Source organism: Formica exsecta, unplaced genomic scaffold (assembly GCF_003651465.1).
Source record: "Formica exsecta isolate Colony F162 unplaced genomic scaffold, ASM365146v1 scaffold137, whole genome shotgun sequence".
In the NCBI taxonomy this organism is placed as follows: Eukaryota; Metazoa; Arthropoda; class Insecta; order Hymenoptera; family Formicidae; genus Formica; species Formica exsecta.
In genome coordinates this window covers 214,571-227,477 of record NW_021848702.1, presented here as the reverse complement: position 1 = coordinate 227,477, position 12,907 = coordinate 214,571, and the positions used below count along the sequence as shown (strand labels likewise).

Sequence of the window (12,907 nt, the reverse complement as noted above, 5' to 3'; positions counted from 1 at the left end):
TATATATATATATATATATTATTTAGTAAAATATGAAAAAGTTTCGGAATCCATATAAATATTTTAATGAGAATAAATGGATATATTCGTTAATAAACGTATTATTATCGTACTGCGAATAGTAACGTGCAATTATCTTTTATTACAAACTTCACCAGAGCATTAGTTATAATTGACATCTCTGGTCAAATTTAGCAATCCCGTGTATTCCTGATCTGTCTTCTCCATGCGATTCGCAATCCCGTGATTCCTCGTGTTTTCATCACAGACCCGTGTTAAGTCCAGGAACCATGACCAACTTAAACTCCATTCTCAATGTCTCGTGACGGTAATCCGAAGACGAAGTTTATCGTGCTGCACTATGCATTATACGATAGAATACACTATTCGGAAAATTAAAAACATTAACCAAATTCATTACAAATCTCCAAAATCGACTACACTAATTTTATAATATTATACTTTGGGTATTACGTAAAAATTAATATATCTTTAGTAATTTAAAAAACTTATATTTTCAAGGTAATAAAAAAAATTTTTTTTTTAATTAATTTTTTTTACAACTTAATATTTTACTCCCCCCACCTCCCTCTTCCCTCTCTCTTTCTGTTTTTTCACACTTTATATTTCAAATTATAAAGATTATTTAATTTAGGTCTTTACGTAGCATATTACAATCATCCTCAAATAAAAGTTCTCATAATGCGGAATTAAATAAAATATTATTTACTGTATTTAAAAAAATCAATGTTATCACTTTAGCCTGCACTTTATTTCTTTTTTTCTATAGATTACTGTATCCGAGCTTGCACGAAACCTCGTTCTGTATTTTGCAAGCTTCACTCGATAGTCTAGATTGCACGTTTTCCGGGCCACGTTAATCCCGCGACAAAAGCATCTGTCTCTAACAATTATTCGAGGACGTGACACTAGTTTCCCTTCTCCCTGCCATGAAATCATCGCATGAGCGTGTGTATATGTATGTGTGTGTGTATATATATATATAGCCATATATATTGGAAAAGCAATTGGTATGTTTGATCTATCGTCGTCTCTCCCGTTCACTGTCAGCCTCCTCACCAATCTCAAACTGTCGATTGCCATTCCTACCCTCTCCGCGTGTGTCGCGTTTCCGCCATAATATATATACCCGGAGCGATTTATTGACTTAGAGGTACTAATATGTACGTATACACTTAGGTAGTACATATAGATACCAACCGATGTAGAGATGTCGCATCCTCCCTCTCTCTATGTATTTCGATGCACTCGGTTCGAGTGTGAAGGACGAAGGGAGGAAGCGGAAGTGTTGCGATCTGTGTTCATGTCTGTCTGCTTTTTCCCCTCCCTTTCTTTCTCTCTCCTTCCGTGAATGACTGAAACGGATACTGACGACTAATGGCTATGAAGATGGAAGTCGATGAACGCTCGTCCCATAAGCATGTCGCTTGTTTGCTCGTTGAGCATTTTAATATCAGGTGATTGCATAAGTTCGTGCCCGATTTAAATATAAACTTCAATAGATTATATTTTAGAGATAACACTTTTATTAATCAATTATATAGTCTCCATTCTTTTCTACAATGGTTTTCCAACGATCTATAAGCTTGTCGATTCCATTTTTGAAGAAAGAACTTGTTTTTTCTTGAAAAAAGTTTGTAAGGTGGTTTTCGACAACTTCCTCGGAATTGAGATTCTTGCCATTTAAACTATTCTGCAAAGACCGGAACAGATAAAAATCTGAAGGCGCAATATCTGGAGAATATGGCGGGTGCTGCAGAATTTCCCATTGCAACTCCTGCAATTTTCGCAGCGTCTGTTGAGCGACGTGTGGCCTAGCATTGTCGTGGTGGAAGATGACGCCTTTTCGATTGGCCAAAATCGGACGTTTTTCTCGAATAGCTGCAGCGAGTCTAGTTAGTTGCTCACAGTACTTGTCCGCCGTGATTGTTTCGCCGCGTCGGAGCAGCTCAAAGTAAATAATTCCCTTGCGATCCCACCAAACACACAGCAACACCTTCATCGGATGCAAGCCAGCCTTTGCTACGGGTTCTGCTCCTTCAGCTGCTGTTTTCCATGTCCTCTTTTGCTGTACGTTTTTGTAGAGAATCCACTTTTCATCGCCTGTTACCATTCGATCTAAAAAAGGCTCTTTTTTGTTACGCTCGAGAAGAGAAAGAGCCACAGTCATACGGTTTAGCTTATTCCTTTCAGTCAGGAGATGCGGCACCCATGTATCAAGCTTGGAAACGTATCCAAGCTTTTTACTCCCGACTGCTGCCAACCGCAGGTTGGCAAAAAACGGAGGGAGTATGCGTTTCACCGAGCTCGGATCGGTTGTCCGAATAATTCTCGATAACTACTACATAGTTTGATATCATCTTTTTTTAAATGACGAAAAGCGGTTTAATTATCGATGTTCAGCCTCTTAGCAATATCCTCAGTTGTAATCCTTGGGTTTCTTTCCACTAAGGCATGCACAATGTCATTATCAATGCCAGAAGGCCGTCCAGAGTGGGGTTGATCCTCCATGTTGAAATCACCATTTCGAAATCTGCCAAACCACTTTTTGACTGTTCGGAGAGTAGGAGCGCGGTCCAAATAAACGGTTTGAATATTTTTTTGTGCAATCCCAACACTCACGCCTTTCCGAAATTCATATAACATTACATGCCGCAAATGCACCTTTTCGTTCTCCATTTTTAATGATTTCTCTTATGCACAAATGGACTTATCTGAACAATGTCTGACGCTAAATTGACATAAGACAACGTCATCTATTCGGTGTAAGCAACAATTACCACACGAAAACAATAGAACTCCGCCATGCAGTAACTTAATGCCATCTATGAAAATCGGGCACGAACTTATGCAATCATCCAATATATTATGAATTATGCGTTATTGCGTCATCCGTCAAGAAACTTTGCGTTTTACTTCGCGTCTCGGCTGCCCGTTTGTGAGGGAAGCCCGATCGATCATCGCGCGCCGTCTTACTCTCGGCTGCTCTAATTTCGCTAGTATACGAAAGTTTAAAGGCTTGGATCTAATTACGAGATCGAAAGAACACATTGTTAATCAGCTTTAAAGGTAAGCGAGGTTTTCCGCAAAGTCGCCACTTATAGTACATTCTGATTATACATAATTGAAGACCTTACTTCCACACAAACTGTCTTAAGTTTTAAAGCTTTCCGAGATATAAAAAACACTTTAGGCCGCTTTCCAAGTATGAATTTAAGACGGTTTAATTGTGTAAAGTGGAATATATTTTACATACAATACAGAGCTGAAAAGCGTGCAAATGACGTTAAAAGATTCAAAAGAATCCACACAGACACATTCTTCTAAAATATATAAATCATAAATTTTAGCAAATTTAGCAAATTCATCAATCTTCCCGTTTGCATCATTTACTATTTTTGCCACTAGATGCATCCGAGATATAAAAAACACTTTAGGCCGCTTTCCAAGTATGAATTTAAGACGGTTTAATTGTGTAAAGTGGAATATATTTTACATACAATACAGAGCTGAAAAGCGTGCAAATGACGTTAAAAGATTCAAAAGAATCCACACAGACACATTTTTCTAAAATATATAAATCATAAATTTCATCAATCTTCCCGTTTGCATCATTTACTATTTTTGCCACTAGATGCATTAGGTCAGGGTACTAAGTGCCTACGCGAAAGCATCGTTTACCTACCTCGCGCGATACAGCTTAATTCCTGGCAACATCGGGACTTGATCACAAATTAGCTGCTGATGTAACTTCTCTCATCTCCTCTTCTCTTTCTCTCCTCCTCTCCGTTATATGTATCAGCCGATATTTCATCGATTTAACGCACGGTCTATTCCCAACTCACGACTCTAAGAAGTTAAACGCCGATGGCGCGATGTAAATCGCGTCGAGAAATACAGAATTAATAACCATCGATATATTAAACGAGAAAAAATATATTCTTCTGTTTTTTTTTTCTCGTTATACACATTCTTCTACGAGCCGCAAGATCTTGCGAAAGTACGAACGAGCGATAGTTAGTCACCGCGGTTTGAATATTCATAGGGAAGGAGGATTGTCGAGGCGCGCGCGCGTCGTCCCTCGGTAGGGGTTTATATTCATGAAAAGTCTGAAAAGCTTCGGTGAGCATTACGCAATTTTAATACGTCGCTCCAAAAGAGAGAAGGAGAGCGATGACTCCGAGCGGCGGATTTGTTCCGCAAATCCGTATTAAATTAATATGAGAGTGCGCGGTATTATATAAAATTTTTGTTTGTTTCGGAATCAGCACTATCTCTATAATAGGTTTATTTTATAAAGGGAATATAGAGAGTATATTTTTTTTTTCGCGAGACCGTACGCGTATTTTACGGTACGAAAAACTACGTATGAGAGATATTTGTATTTACGAGCCGATAATTTCAATGACATAAAAATTTACAGGGAAAACAACATTGAAAGGGAGCGAAAAATAAATACCGTTATACATATAACATGCGAAGCGTCTCTGTGAAAATATAATGGTACATCTGACAGATTTCATCTCGTTTCATCGCTTTATCGTAAAGAAGGCGTACGTTAAAAATCGTTCCTTCATACTACGTCATCTCGAAGAATTATTTTTGGGTATAGAGAGAAAAGACGAGAAGGCGCGTATTTACCACGGAGAGAAAGAGAGATGGAGATAAGCCAGTTTTTATTAAAAGCTGTTCCCCATTTTTGCCGATAAAATTCATTCGATCATCACATCTTTTATCAAAATTTCCATTCAATTAAACGCTCATTTTGCTCTTTCATCGTCCATTCATTCGTTAATCAAGCTAGAAACGTTAATAGAGAGAAAAGCGAGCGCGTGATCACGGAAAAAATTATGTCCGATGTTGTTTTAACCGATTCTAATTTTGCCTCTGCCTTTCTTTTGCCGACACAGTACGTCTTCGTGGTGATGGCGGTGCTCGTTCTGGAGGCCGGGGTCGGTGCATTGGCGCGGCTCTACGAGGAACAAGTCGGCCCTGAATTGAGGATGAATTTGAATCGCACCTTCCTCGAGAACTATTCCGTGCGATCACGGGAAACCGCGGCCATCGACCAGATGCAGAAAGAAGTAAGTACGAGAGCCATCCAGAGGAATTTCTTATCCATTTCTCAAACGGGGCTATATGTATACGGGCCGTTTGCGAACAGCAACCGCTGTCGAACAATTGCGAGCGAAATAAAACGCGCGCTCGAGTTCCCGATAGTGCGCAAACGGCGTTCTTCCGATATCAGTTTCCTCATTATCATTTTTATATTCCTGACCTGTTATATTCCAGCTCAGAATAACACTTTCGATGGCGTTTCGTGTCGCAATGCGCTACCATAGAAATACGCAATATGATACCGGCGTTGAATGTTTGCTGAAAACGTTTCGTATGGCTCGTCAATGCGTAATACGATCGTCGTCGACAAATAGAGGGTGTCCTAGAATCAGCAAGTGTTCTTTTAATCACAGAGATTCTCAGAGTTGGAATTTTCGAATAATTTTATTCCTCTTATGTAGAAAAGATATGATTTAATTTATAATTTAAATTAGTATTCCCGTCATCTTTTTGTGCGGTAATTCTTGCAACGCATCGTAGATCTTTGCACATTTCCTTGATTGAAAGCGAACCACACCCGTAATTCACCTCGAAATTATTCGACGTTAATTAACGAATGCTCTAGTCGTCCACATTGCTCAATGCCGGCTTTTGTGCTCGGAATATCACGTGGCAGCACTCTTATTTATGTTCTCGTCGGCGATAGCACTCTCTGACTCTTTTTCTCTTACGACGACCTTGCAATAATAAATTATCGTTATCACGTCGCGGAACACTCTTCCCGCCCATTCGCCATAAATTGATTAGCACCACAGTGAATTTGCGTTTTCGTCCCATACTTTCGTGAAATGTCTTGACTTTATGCGGCTTCATTTCCCATATGTATATATGCATCTCGTAAAGATCTTTCGAACGTAGATTTATGCTCAGATTGAAGTCGTTATAATCATACGGATCAAGTTGCCCGTTATATTAGCGGGATTAAGTCGACAGCTCGTAGCTACGAGACTTAAGCCAACCGAGAGCGAATGGCTTATATGTGCGAATGGCTTATATGTATAAAGGCCTGTATATATATGGGCCATTTCGAGGGAACGTTTCCGTCGAAATTAATCGTATCTGCCGCCTAAATCCGTTTTATGTCGAGCGCAATATCTTGATTTCGGATCGGACTTGTAAGCACACGTGATGCGATCCACGGCGCCGATAATGGACCCGGGAGTTAAGTCGCTCTCCCGCCACGCCATTGACCTGATAAATCGAGCCCCTCTTCCCTCCGGCAATTTCACCCGTCTGCCATAGATCCCATTGGTCGCCCGAGGATTTTCGTTTCCATTTCTTCTCGCGCCGGCTCAGAGTGTTCACACAGCATCCTTAAACCCTCGTCCATCGAAATTGGCGTGAAACCGTCGGGCAAGTGGAAGAAATTCGGAATCCGCATTTTATTTATACACGGGGGGTATAAGCATTTCATTTCGTTCGGGAAATCGAGTTTTACCGCGACAGCGCGCTTGTCGGGAATTTTTAAGGCTGTTTCGCAAACGGAAATAAATATCCCGCGTACGCGCACGTGCTACACGTGAATACACTCTCGCGAAAGTCTTTTGATGCATCTTTTATTTGGTTTTTTACGAAAGAGATTTATTGTATATTTGTTCCTTCATTTTTATTTGTTCCTCTTCTCTCTATTCTTTTTTAATTTCAACTTACTCATCATCGAAAATAAAGTCGCAAATGCATTCCATTTTTTTATACATCATATTATTTTACTATTCTTGAATAAAGAAAATATGACGTAAATATGTGCACGTTTACACGTGTAAACGCGCTCTTTTTCCTCGCAGTTTCTTTGATCCCCACTCCTCTTTCTTCTGATACTTGTATAATTAAAAGGACTTGGGGCATCCGTTTGAGGATAATTAATAAAATTGATGGCGGTTATATGGTCGTGGCAACAAATGTTGTTGCACCGCAGATGTATTCCCCAGTTTATAGAGATTTCGAGTATCCCTGAAATTTTAAAGAAAGATCATTTATATCAAAGTTGTATCTGGGTGACCAACTCTTGATTAACCAATTTCGGGATATCGACCTTAAAAAATCGGGATTTTTTATTGGTATAATTTTAATTATAAAACATAATGCGGTTATAATATTGCAATTTTATTGAGTTTTCTTTTTATATAAAACCGGCTAATACTATAGAAAAAACCTGCCTTCGACTATGGAGGTTTGTTTTGTATTTAGTTTATTTTAGATTGATTAATTTGATGGTTGACTCCTATCTTGACTCTTATCTTTGGTTTGTATTTACTATTCATACTCAATGTTAAACAATCAACAAAACATAACCTTCTATTATTTTTTAATATAAATAATCATTAGTTTAAAACTAAATTGATAAAATTTTTAAATTAAAATTAAAAACAATCTATCATTATGTTTTATATTATTTATTTTATTTTATGTGAAAAATCGAGACAAATAGTGTCCCTTCTAATGAGAGTTTTATTGAGTTTTCTTTTTATATAAAACCGGCTAATACTATAGAAAAAACCTGCCTTCGACTATGGAGGTTTGTTTTGTATTTAGTTTATTTTAGATTGATTAATTTGATGGTTGACTCCTATCTTGACTCTTATCTTTGGTTTGTATTTACTATTCATATTCAATGTTAAACAATCAACAAAACATAGCCTTCTATTATTTTTTAATATAAATAATCATTAGTTTAAAACTAAATTGATAAAATTTTTAAATTAAAATTAAAAACAATCTATCATTATGTTTTATATTATTTATTTTATTTTATGTGAAAAATCGAGACAAATAGTGTCCCTTCTAATGAGAGTCGAAAATCGGGATGTCCCGAAAAATTCGGGACGGTTGGTCACCCTAGTTGTATCGCTCGTAAGAGGATCTTTGGTTTTAAAACTAGAGCAACGTTGAATCAAAAACTGTGGAGCTATACATTTGTAGTCAATCCGCGCTTCTAACGCGTCTCGAACGATGGGATACCGGAATTTATACGCGTGCTCGGAAAGGATCCGAATGCAGACAAGATTGACCGTAGCGCCTGCGTGTGTAAAGGATCTGTAGAAATGTTTATCGCAACTAATAGTTCCGGCGCGCGATGAATCCCGCGGGATTACGTGCCCGCATTAAAGTTACCATTTAACATGCTCCCGCCGGAACACGTTTCTCACCTCCATTAATCTGCCTCTCTCTCTCCATTCTTCCTCAGGCCCCTTCTCCTCTCAATGATTCCCCGCTGTATAACGTGTCCCGCTATCGTTATTATCGTGCGCTATTATCGTTGTTATCGTCGCCATCATCGTCTCATTCCCCTTTCTGCCTTATCCTTGTATACTTTATTACAGCACAGGTCGTGGAGAACGGAATTGGAGAATGAGAAAGATGAGCTTATCACTAACAAGTTAATGCAGTTTAAGAGCTCGATACTTACTCTGTGTGATTCTCGATAAAAAGTTATTTATTATTAACATCATGTCGAAAGATATGATGTTATTTATGTTTCATACTTAGAATAAAATTGTATATTTATATATTTTTCTAAAAAGGAATATAGCTAAAGTAGACAAAAGTGTTAAACACAACGCAGGTTGATGAAACTTGGGAGAATGATTCATTTTGGCTTTAGAATTGTGTTGAAGAAAGAATTTTCATTGACACTTGTCTGACAGTTTCAAATTGACTTGGGGTAGCAGCTCCTTCGGAGATTTGAAAATCAATACATTTTTATGGAGTACGACAAATAGAGAACTTGCATCTTGATTACGAAAGAGCAGGCATCTTCCCAAAGAAACGTTGAAGTTGTTTAAGGTTCAGATGAAATGACGCCACTCTACTCATGTCAAATATCATCTGTTTGTTCTGTTGAACACAAAGAAAGAAGGATTGGAGATGATTGACGAGTACTTCTGCACATGCAAAACAGAAAGTTGGATGCTATGCCCATATTGCCTGTTTAGTTTGGTACTTTACTTATGTTTGCCATCTTGATCACATCATACTTCCAGCTGTCTCATTTTCTTTCTCCCTTTTTCAAAGAAGCAACATCACTATCCGATACAGAGTTTATCGAAGAAGAACTAGAAGAACAATTGAAAGAGTTGATCGAATGTGAAGTTGACATCCTCCCTGATAATGTATTTGATCGGAATGATGAAAACGAGGATAATAAGAACGAGTGCCAATAAAAATTCTTATTTCAACACGGTTCTACAACCAAAACGAATCATCCTGCCAAGATTCATCAACTTGCGTTGTGTTTAACAGTTTTGTTTACTTTAGACATACTCCTTTAAGAAATTGGAATAATTTTTGAAAATTATTAAAAAATCTAAATAATTTTTGAATAAAATTTGATAATACAAGAAATTTTAATTTTCAATTTATTTTTAAATGTCTCATAAAAGTTTTTGATTATTAAGCCTTTTCTTTCCATTTTCGAAATAATTGTGTGAAATTTCTTTGAGGTGGCTACAAGGTGGCTGAAAGAAAAATTACACTTTCATAAAGGAAATGAGAAAGACATGGAAATTATTTGTTTGATTTCCTTCACGTGTATTATTGCAGAAAACATTATTATTGAAATTTGCAGTTCAAATGCTGCGGTGCCTTGAGATTTGAGGACTGGATCATGAGCGAGTGGCATAAGGACGAGGAGGTCCTTAGGAACGGTAGCGTCGTACCTGACAGCTGCTGTAAGACGCCGACGTTACTTTGCGGGAAAAGAGATCATCCCTCCAATATTCAATACACAGTACGTCTGCCACGACTTCACGAATTTCTTTAGCTTTTCTCGACTGATTATCAGACGCGATATTAGCCTGAATTGAATGCCGCGCGTTCGATATATTCTCTTGGAAGTGGGATTGTAACTTCGAATGTATGGCATTGTTGTAAAATGACAAACAGCCAAAAGTCCCATTTATGATTCGCGAGTTTGTACTTTTAACTTACGAGTTGGCATAGTTTCGGGATAAATATCGTGTTGCGGAAATTGAGTTCTCGCCTAAACAAAACAGCTTTATATCTGCGAATCGCTGATAAATCTAACTTTTTGATCTAGGGCTGCATTTACAAGTTCCTGGAAACGACGAAGGACCACCTGATAATCCTGGGCGCCGTCGGGCTCGGCTTGTCGGTCCTCGAGCTCTTCGGCATCGTTCTTGGCTCCTGCCTCTACATAAAGCTCAGGCACGACTTCGATGACTGAGAATTGCTTCATTGCCCCGAGGGCAATAATAACGGCCAGTCGTGGTGCAGATACATGCAGAACAACTCGGAGACCGTTTGATCGTCGGAGTAGGGGCGGGAGGATGCGATTACAGCCGCGGGAACGTTCGGATGAAAGGGAACCGTCCTCGACCACGGACCCTCATTTGCGACTCCCTCCCCCCCTATACCCTCAGTAAGGTATCAACAACTGAAACTCGAGGTAGCGAATAAGAAGAAACGATGCCGTTTTCGTCGTCTAGCTTCTCGCGATTTAGCGAAATGAACAATTGGAAGAGGAAGTGAAAGTTCAAAGGTAAAAAAAAATGTGTAAAGAGATTGATCCAACGTCTTGGATCATAATCTAAGAGATAAAGATACTTTTCTTGTCGTTGAATACGATTGTGCACCGAAGTATAGTTTAAAATTCGCGCATTGTCGACGATTTAAATTAGTCTCTTAAAGGTGCCTTTACATGGCAGCGTCAAGCGTCAAGCGTCGAGCGTTAAGCGTGTGTGTGTGTGTGTGTGTGTGTGTGTGTGTGTGTGTGTGTGTGTGTGTGTGTGTGTGTGTGTGTGTGTGTGTGTGTGTGTGTGTGTGTGTGTGTGTGTGTGTGTGTGTGTGTGTGTGTGTGTGTGTGTGTGTGTGTGTGTGTGTGTGTGTGTGTGTGTGTGTGTGTGTGTGTGTGTGTGTGTGTGTGTGTGTGTGTGTGTGTGTGTGTGTGTGTGTGTGTGTGTGTGTGTGTGTGTGTGTGTGTGTGTGTGTGTGTGTGTGTGTGTGTGTGTGTGTGTGTGTGTGTGTGTGTGTGTGTGTGTGTGTGTGTGTGTGTGTGTGTGTGTGTGTGTGTGTGTGTGTGTGTGTGTGTGTGTGTGTGTGTGTGTGTGTGTGTGTGTGTGTGTGTGTGTGTGTGTGTGTGTGTGTGTGTGTGTGTGTGTGTGTGTGTGTGTGTGTGTGTGTGTGTGTGTGTGTGTGTGTGTGTGTGTGTGTGTGTGTGTGTGTGTGTGTGTGTGTGTGTGTGTGTGTGTGTGTGTGTGTGTGTGTGTGTGTGTGTGTGTGTGTGTGTGTGTGTGTGTGTGTTATTATTAATCAAAGATATATTATGAAACGTTACTACTCTGGCAATGTAAATTAAAATTAAATTAAAATACGAATGCGGCAAGAGATTTTTGATGGTTGAAATATTCAAATAAATAAGACACAAAAAGGAATTCACAAATGACAAAACGATACAGTTTGAAAAACTATTGTTAAAAGTAGGAAATGATTTAAAGGAGCAGTATGTTATAAACATGCAGAAAAAAAAATATGAAAATTATATCTCTTAATCCTTGATTAGATTCTAATATTCTGCTGGGGGATAGTAACGTTTTATATATATTTTGTTTAATAATAATAATATCTATTGTGTATAATGTAAATAAATATCAATTTTCAGTATTAGTAATGTGTATCAGAACATAATTTTTTTATCTCGACCGAATTCATATCACTCATCATGCTATTAGCCGCAAGAAGCTGGAATCTATCTCATTTAGATTCCTGCGCAATGATTTCTGCGCAGACGATCGATGCTCGATGCTGCCATGTAATGGCACCTTAAAAGATAACGCCATTACGAAATACAAGGAAACGGAGAACCTGATATATGTATCACGCAGACGACTTGTAAAGTCAATCGATTTTATTCTTGTTTTCCATGTATTTTGTAATGGTATCTACTTTATTGTACGATTTCGGAATTTCTATCAGCCCGGAGAGCAATATCGATAAATTTAAAGTTGGCTTTAGTGTTTTCTGAAGCAGTGTTTTTACGCAAGAAATTACAAAGACGTAAACAATTTTGATAAACGATCACGTGCGGACAGACGATATGTGCACGCTGGACCAGTAAAATTATCTCGACAATTGTTCGCAATCGATACTAAGCCAATCGAGACTGCGTAACTCACGACTAGCCCAACTAATTCTTGCTATCAATGGTGTTTAAGTATATTTTCCGTGGTATTTTCTCTCGGATGAAGACACACGAACTTGGATCCTTTTTTATAACCGTCAGTCGTGACGTTAAATGTACAATATAAAAAAAAAAATCTTCGAACGTAATATAATATTTTTCAAGATCGGTGAATCTTCGCGAAAGCGCCGACTTCATATACTGCCACATATTGCAAATTTGCACAATATTTAATCGCGATTTGCTAAAAACCGATTAGAACGCATTGCAATAGAAGCCGTGACGAAGAAGAAATTCTTCTGCTTAAAGGAAAAATCAACATGACCATCTGACTTTTTCCGCGCAACAATAAGATCTGATTCAGTCGAGTAATGTCAATTTTCCTGCGATCGGATCGCGCGTCATCGAGTTCAGTTACATCCCTTCTTTTTGTCTCTCGCGCGTCGATGGATAAATAATCGGGTAATCATCCGTTGTAAACTCGATGATGGATCGCGATTCGTATCTCCGACAGCGAAGACAAGTCTAAAATCGACTTATACATCGGATAGAACTGTAAACAGTGCCTTGATAATATTGTTAAGCTCAGAGATATTTTAGAATACGCGTATAAAAAAATTAAGAAAAGAGCGT

At 38.6% G+C, this 12,907-nt stretch overlaps 1 protein-coding gene across 1 annotated transcript in view; it reads left to right on the top strand.

Annotated features, from left to right (window-relative positions):
* Positions 1-10,647, top strand: part of LOC115245927 (CD151 antigen-like) — a 110,571-nt gene extending 99,924 nt beyond the window's left edge. Inside the window, exons 5-7 of the mRNA XM_029824427.1 lie at positions 4,932-5,105; positions 9,704-9,865; positions 10,175-10,647. Coding sequence (XP_029680287.1) covers positions 4,932-5,105; positions 9,704-9,865; positions 10,175-10,321 — 483 coding nt within the window. The 3' untranslated portion in view covers positions 10,322-10,647. The remainder of the gene's footprint in view (positions 1-4,931; positions 5,106-9,703; positions 9,866-10,174) is intronic.
* The last annotated feature ends 2,260 nt before the right edge of the window (positions 10,648-12,907 follow it).